At 36.1% G+C, this 8601-nt stretch overlaps 1 protein-coding gene across 1 annotated transcript; it reads right to left on the reverse strand.

The window, feature by feature from the left end:
* Positions 1 to 475: 475 nt before the first annotated feature.
* On the reverse strand, positions 476 to 5720 carry LOC140852552 (multiple organellar RNA editing factor 2, chloroplastic-like). The gene is given in 5 exon segments (XM_073245914.1): positions 476 to 865; positions 3899 to 3964; positions 4667 to 4764; positions 5277 to 5342; positions 5344 to 5720. Coding segments are annotated over 5 exon segments (519 nt in total). The 5' UTR covers positions 5490 to 5720; the 3' UTR covers positions 476 to 722.
* Positions 5721 to 8601: the final 2881 nt, after the last annotated feature.

Genomic DNA, 8601 nt, shown 5'->3' on the forward strand with positions numbered 1-8601 from the left:
ATTTGATAATATCTAATTCTTTCGATTAAAAATCTTTCTTATGTAGATTAGATAATTTACGATTAACCCCTTGCCCTAACTAAAGATTAAAGAACCAATTTACATGGTTTTGAGCAAAACCGGAACCTAAGCGGCCTACCATTCCCAAATATATACGGCAAACCAGATGCCAGGACCTCTCCGATGAAGGATGACTAACGAAGGGGAGGAAAAGGCATGAATCACGAAACGCACAGCTCAGGCGAAAACGGCAGACATGACTAGGACTGCAACGCTGGCTTGATCAAATTCAACTAGAAATGAAGCAAACCAAGCTTGGATTGTTTCTCATTAGATCAAACTTTAGTTCAAGCATGAGATGTTCACCATCCCCTGATCATAGCGCTCGCAGGTGGTGGCTAGCTAGAACTGTTACCTCAGCATGCAGGTGACCAACTTCAGCAACATCTCTTGCTAAGCATGACTGAAGCACACATAGAAAACTTCTTCACAGGTTATTTCAAGAGTAAAAGTGAGCTTACACATGAATAAACAAAGAGTCGAACATTAGTTTAATGCATCCCAAGTCCAACTCCATACAGTAGCTCCCGGGAAAATAGGCAAACATTAAGTGTCCTGACACAATGCATCTCCCAACAAACATCACATGAATGCACCCTGAGCTATATATAACTTATCTTCCAATGTATACGCAGCCAAACCTTCAGAAAGAACACAGGTGCTCACCGTTGATTCTCCCTCCGCCTCACATACCGGGTCCTGTCATTGTATCTGGGTCTATCTTGCGCTCTCTGCGGCACTGGCTCAACCCTCCGCTGCCTCTCTGGAGATCTTTGCACGATCTCCCCATTCACAAACAATTCAGCTGCAAAGGTTGTAGTCACAAGAGGTTCTAATTAAAATATGAATAAATTCCTTTGCCTGAGATTAATATGCTGGAAGAAAATAGACCGAACAAGCTTTGCCAAAACACAGAAAGTAGGAACTAACAATGCCAACAGCAAACCATTCTTCAAACTCTATTTATAAGTTGCATGTCAGCAGAGCACTCATAAAGGCAGGAAAAATGCATCTGAATAATAATTAATAGAGATTCACATGTCACAACTTAGCTGAAACTGCAAATTCATTCGACACAAGATATGCGGACAATGGCAGAGATTTGTTGATGTTAATTTCCATTAAAATTCAAAGTAAAAAATTGCCTGGCAAGGCTCCTCTACTTTGCCAAGATGTGAAGATGGACTAGACATTTAAAACAGCAGTTTCTGGCTAGCAACTATCTGTTTTTCATGCGATATAATCTATGGTCAAAACTAAAATGAGACACTTCTTTTGTGTTTTTGTGTGTGCATATGTTGTTGGGGAAGGAGGATGACAGCGGAGATGCCTACAGAAGCACGGTTGTTGGGATTTGAAAACAAAATTGCTCTGATGACAGCAAAGATGCCTATGGAAGCATGGTTGTTGGAATTTGAAGCCATAATCTAATCTGAAGCCATAATCTCTGTGTGTGTTGTATGCACGCACACACAGATGCACACAGCTGCTAAAGATTATGGATCTGGGATAATTTAACTAAGTTCTAAGGACTTTAGATTTGGGATATTTAACTAAAATCTGGCTAGATTCCAAAAAATACCTAAAAATAATTAGCTCAGAATTAACTTTTTTTCCCTAATGCATTATACCTCACCTTCGCATCTTGTTTCAAAAATATCGTTCTTCCACCTCTCATGCATGTTCTTAGAGTCGACACATACTTAAATAACCCTTTTAGAAGCTCTAAATTCTTTCTTGCCGAATCAGATTTTCTCTCACCCATTGCTTCTAAGGTTATTATGAGTGGTACTAACTACTAACATTACAAGAAGTGCTATTTTACCAATCATGACACTCACTATTCAACCTTATCAACATTCACAAAATAAGATATTAGTCTTACATTGACAGGTTCCTTGAATATTAAGCAGACCATCGTATATTACTTATTAATCATTATTTTATGTTTGAACAGCCAATAAAGTTGTAAAAGTAACAAAAGAACTCATATAACACATTTCATAGATTGATGTGAAAAAAACACACACATAAGATGCAAATGAATAATAATCAACAATGATTTAAATGTCTCATCTCCGCCGAAACTGCAACTTCACTCAATACAAGAAGGGCAGGACAAAGGAGAGAGTCGATATTAGTCCATTAGCATTCAAAACAAGAAACTGCCATGCAAGGCTCTTCTGCTTTGCCAAGATGGACTAGATATTTGAGAGAAATTCCATAAAGAGCCTATCTTTTGCCTTTTATGCAACATAGTTCATTTGCAATGTAAAACTGGCAGACAGTGGACATGCCCTTAGAAGGGTGGCAGTTAGGCAGAGAAGATGGAACTATGTTGAAGACCCACCCCCTGCAACACCCCCCCCCTAAAAAAGAAAATAAAAATAAAAATAAAAAAATAAAAGAAAAGCAAAGAAAACGGAAGACCTTCCTTCCCTCTTCTGCTAAAGAGGGGTCTCATCCCTCCAAAGATTCTTACGTGGATGAAGAGCTTTGAAGCCAAGTTCATTAACAAAGAAAAAAAGAAAGATGCTTTGGAAAAAAAAATAATGCCTGAATTAATCTAGTACAAGGGGCAAATAAAATGTAAGCAACAATAAGATGATTTTATGACTAATAGGTGGTCTTTTAAGAATTACAAAGTAATGGGGATTCCTCTCAAAGCTCCCCTTTTAAATAGCAACCGAATTAGCCCTTGTAGCACCTCTGCTGTAGTACAGTATATATCTTAATGATTAAAATGTCTCATCTCATCTGAAACTGCAACTTCACTCAAACACAAGGAGTGCAAGACCAAGGAAGAGAGTTGATATTTAGTCCATCAGCAATTCAAAGCAAGAAACAGCCATGCAAGGCTCTTCTGCTTTGCCAAGATGGACTCAATTCCATAAACAACCTACCTTTTACCTTTCGTGCGACGAATGTAAACTGGTGGACAGTGGATATACCCTAGAGGGGTGGCAGTTGGGAAGAGAAGATGGAACTATCTTGAACACCCACCCCCTTTCGTCTCCTACAACAGGATAGTCTCATCCCTCCAGACACTCCTATTTGCATGAAGAGCTTTAAAGGCAGGTTCATTCAAAAAGAAAACAAGAAAGATGCACGCGGGCCAGGTGGGGGGGGGGCGGTTGTGCTTGAGGAAGATGCCTGAACTAGTTGAGTACAAGGGGAGATAAAATGTAGCCAAAGACAACAAAAAGTTGATTTTATGACTAATAGAAGGTCTTTTAGGAAATGCAAAGTCATAGAGGTTTCTATCAAAATTTCCCTTTTGGAAAACAACCAAATTAACCCTTCTAGCAAATGTACTGTAGTAATCAACTGTGGAAATTACCATTGTATTGATATTATAAGCATTATCTAGTAATGATAAATGTAACAAATGTTGATCAATGTAACAAAAAGCTTGCATAGACAATGAAGATGAATATAAATAGATATGGATGTCTCATCTCAGCTGGAGAGATTCGAAGTAAGGCATTGCCTTGCAAGGCTCTTCTGCTTTGCTAAGATGGACTTGCTCCTTCAAAACAGTTTGTGCTTACCAGCTATCTTTTTTATATTTCTGCAACATAATTCATTTGATTTTCTTCAAAGGAAGAAGGGGACATGGATAAAGTCAATGATGTACAGAAAAAGACAGATTAATAAGTCAGCAACAAGCCAAATCACAAGATATATTCTAGCCAAGACCAAGGAATACAGAGATAAGCTTTATGCTGGCAAAAAAAAAAAAAAAAAAAAGGAAATGCTCACAAATTCAATGCCATTAACAATTCATGAAATAACTAGGGACCAGTTACTGGGTTAATGAGAAGATAAAAACATTTACCACCATAGTCCTTGTTCTCAGGATCAACATAAGAATCTGGAAGCACAAACAGAACACCAGGAAGGCCTGTAATCAAGTCGAAACACTCGTCATGAAATGCATAAAAGAGGGGGATGCTGATGCAATGCAAGATCTCTAACCAATAACATCTTCAAGACGATTCAAATTAACAGAAAAAAAAATGAATCAATAAATGTTCTACTAACATTCAAACAATATCTATAAATACGATGTCACAATTAAATGAAATCTTCAGAGTTAATCTATAGAATCATCTCAGAAAAAGATAATAAAAAATGATTCATAATTGCAAAAGAAACTGTAAAACCCTATGTTGCCTCACAAAATCTACCTATGAAATGGACATTGCTATCTTATGGACGTGTACAAAGCAATTTCTATGCTAACATGCATGGTCTGCCATCTTCTGTGATTTTTTTTAAATAAATCGTCCTGTCAAATGCTCATCTATAACATCTTGCTGAAGGAAATGTAACACAACAGTGTGACTCCATACATAAAAGGAAAACATATGTTTGGGAGGCAACATAGATGGCAGTTCCATCCCAAAGAGGAATTCCACAAGAGCTTCCAGAAGATAGCGTTGTGCCCAAAATTACTCCACAAAACTGAAGAACGCGTCAGTCTGCAATAACACTAATAAAACTTGTGCCATCTACTACACAGCTGTGGGTTGTACATTTTGTAGAACAAGAACTATGGATCCCTGGTTGCTAAATCATATCTACATCAAACAATAATACTGACCTTCAAGTTTATTTGATGTCTCCTCATCAATCTCGCAACCAAATCCGAAGTACCGCTCGCAAGACACATTATAAATTTTCTTCTTTGCTTCCTCCTCACTGGTTTAGCACAAAATAAATGCAGATCAGAAATGCAGATAAATCAATTTACTATCCAATAATCAACCATCAGAATGCAAAAGTCAAGAAGAGAAACAAGTCAGAGAACAAAATGAAGAAAACTGAAACTGATAAAATCAACAGTCCCAACTAATATCAAGATATTATACATCGGATATGCACAGAAAATGCTAAAAAATTTAGATTTGTTCAAGAAAAGAAAACTTTCACCTGCCATTTTTTGCTTTCATAAAAACATCCAGACACCTCTAGATCAAAGCTAGAGGCCCTAATGTCCCAGAAAGCCAAGACTAATAAACCTTTGGTAAAGCTCCAAAGATGACATTTTAAAGACGATGGACAAAAACAAATAATATTTTAAAGAAAACCGTGGAAAAACACCCCTACGACCCCCATATCAGAATAAATAAAGAAACTGTCCCCTTTTTCCACAAACTACCCAGGAAATAAACACGATTAAAGGATACAAAACGCTTTATAGCGATTAATACCTGCCGACGACCTTGGCTAGGGTTTGGATGTAGCAGTCGATCATCTGCTGCTTGGGGCCCCCTCGCGCCAGGCTTGTCCATGACGATGAGCCAGTGCTCGTAGTCGCAACCGGGGAACAGCGGCGCCATCTCCGTCGGTGGCCGGTCGCTGAACCCACCGCCCGACCCGGAGTTCAGAGGCGAGTAAGCCGAGTCACCAGCTCGCCGAGCCATGCACCGGACCGAGTTGATCCGGGCCGCTCCCAGCCGGACCGCCACGCGCGAGAGGCCGGGAGGCGACGGGCGAAGCCCGAGGAGGCCAGCGGCGAAGGGGAGGAGGCGAGGAAGCGTTTGGAGAGGAAGAGGATGAGGGGAGAGCGGGAGGCGGCGATGGGAGAGCAGACGAGAGCTCGGCCACAGCAGCGGCCATCGGAGAGGGGGGGCGGAAACCTAATCCAAAGAGGAGAGAGGTTTAGAGTGGGGTTTGGGGGATATTTCTCTATCATTTATATCGGGTGAGGACTCGTTAAATCAGTTCCGGTGGACCGGAGGGAGAGGATAGGTTTACTAGGGAGCGCGCTTGGCAGGGCTGAGACAAGCTCGAACTGGCCCAAACCGATGTAAGTTAGGTGAGAAATTCTTTACGTAGTGCGGACCACGTAGAAATCCGACATAAAATATATTATTTATATAATTAATTTATATAATTATTATTTTTAATATATTTAATATTATAATTTTATATTTTTATTTAAAAATTTTAAATAATGAAATTTTATTATTTTTTAAAAAAATTATGATATCTTATCTATATTAAATATCCTACACGCAGAAAATCATAATTTTGATGCAGAATATGAATATCATATTTTTTTTAAATAAAAATATTTTAATCATTCAAAATTTTTTAACAAAAAATAGAACGGTAAGTATTAATATATATTAAAAAATAATTAAATAAAAATATTCCGACATCCTGCATGCAAGAACTCATAATTGACATAGGATATCATAATATACCACGGGATATTATAATTTTCTGAATCATATTATGTCATCCTGCATATAGAAAATCATAATTTGACGTAAATATCATAATATTTATAGAGTGTCATAATTTTTTTAAATAATAAAATATTTTTATCATTCAATATTTTTAAATAAAAAATAAAATTATAAATATATATATATTAAAAAATATAATTATATAATTAATTATATAAATAATATTACTATATTAAATTTTTTGTGCCATCCGAATGTACAAAGAATTTCTTAAGTTATGTTATGTTAAGGAGAAATAACACAAGTTCAAGTGCCGAGGTAGTCATCAGGTAGTCATCGCATGGATAAATAACATCTCATAGGTAAATAAATATTCCTGCCAATCATGTTTTTCAAAATATTTTGTTATGGAAGAATTTATGCTCTGTGTTGAAAGCTATCCTTGTTGTCAGAAGGCGGCGGACTGGGCGGCAATGAAGGCTCTCCAGCGATAGTTTTTTTTTTGTTTTTTTAACCAAAAAATAATGTGGTTTAATATCGTATACGAACAGATAGGATGTATCTTATCTCAAACTTTAATGCCGATATATCTTGCCTGCTATTTTTGTAACAAAAAAATGGTAAATCACTTCAATTTCTATAATAAGATAAAGAGAGAGTAACGTATACTTTTATATGATAGGTTAGACAAGTGGGGAAGTTTCTTTGTATGTTTCGACATTAATACGAAGGATAAGGGGTTTGTCTTGTTAAAAATAAGATTTTTCCTTTTTAGTAGGTTTGAAAATGAAATTTATTTAAAATATTTGTAACCAAGTGCGGAAGTTAATCGAAATTAATGCAAAGGGTAAGGGGTTTGTCATGTTAAAAATAAGTTTTTTTTTTTTTTAATTAAAGTTTGTGGGTTGGGGGTGGGGTGTGGGAGGAGGTTTCTTATCTAGCAGCACAGCGGTGAGATTTAGGCAGGGTGCTTCGAGTTGGATATCATCCGAGGGAAGTACAAACTTAATAGTCCTACATTGGTGTATGCTACATGGATCATGTTGTGTTTTATGATGTTAGTTTTTTAGGAAGTGGTTTAAACTCATTTTGTTTGTCTGAGATAATAGCTGGGAGTTTATAAATATTACGAGGAACATATGGATATATATTTAGTTCTATAAACTATGTATTAAGTAGATTTTGAATATTTATATAAAATTAAAAAATCTAAAGAATACATTTTGATTAGTTTTTTTGAATGAAATTCTGAATTATGACAAGTAGTATCAAAGTGGCTCCAGTACAGCAACGATGCTAAGATAGGAGAAATATTTGATAATATAGAATTTGAATACTTATATAAGACTAAAGAATTTAAATAATAACTTTTAGCTAGCTTCTTGTATAAATTTTATATTATGTTGTGATATATATTATCAAATATATATATATATATATATATATATTATAAGAGAAATATATGATATATAGAATTTGATACTTATATAAGACTAAAGAATTTAAATAATAACTTCTAGCTAGCTTCTTGTATAAGGTTTTATATTATGTTGTGACATATATTATCAAATATTATATATATATATATATATGGTTTAAATGTTGTTTCCTTGCTCATATACCGAATATCTATGTAGGTTTCATCTAATTGAATGAGGCTTCCTTGTTAAATATTTAGTCTCTATCTCTCTCTCTCTCATTTTTGGGAAAAAGATTTTTCTTCCTCATTCCAACCTAATAACGTATCAAGTAGATCAAACGAGTATTTAGGTTTCCTCAAAGAAGAGAAGTCAGTCCTAAGTTGACTCATTTTAGCTAGGTTGGGCCAAGTCAATATTGCTATTTAGGTGTTGCTATATAGGGAGAAATTAGAGCTTTGCATTTCATGCCCATATGACCGTATAGATAACTAATCACAACCATTGATTTTTTATATGCATGCGTGATGAATAAGATCTACAGAAACCAAAAGGTCATTGTTCGCTGCACCCATTTGATACATGATGCAGGGCAATTACTCTCCGGTAGGCCCCCTGTGATGGTTTATTCCAGTTTATACTAAACAAAAAAAATATTCCACTTTTGCATACCACGGAAGCAGGCTACGGTTTTGCAATGTCAGACTTCTACCAAGTCCCCTAATATAAATGCTGATGTGAGTATGAGAATTTTAATAATTGGTCAATAAAGAAGTTGATTAATTTTTTTTATAGTATTTTATCCTCTGAGGATCCTAAAGAGATATCTCGGATAACCCTGCAACACTCTCTCCTATGAAGTCTCAATTTCTAGTTATCTATAAACTACCACCATACAAGTCAGCTCGCTCATTTTTGCATGA

Source organism: Elaeis guineensis, chromosome 11 (assembly GCF_000442705.2).
Source record: "Elaeis guineensis isolate ETL-2024a chromosome 11, EG11, whole genome shotgun sequence".
NCBI classification, from domain to species: Eukaryota; Viridiplantae; Streptophyta; class Magnoliopsida; order Arecales; family Arecaceae; genus Elaeis; species Elaeis guineensis.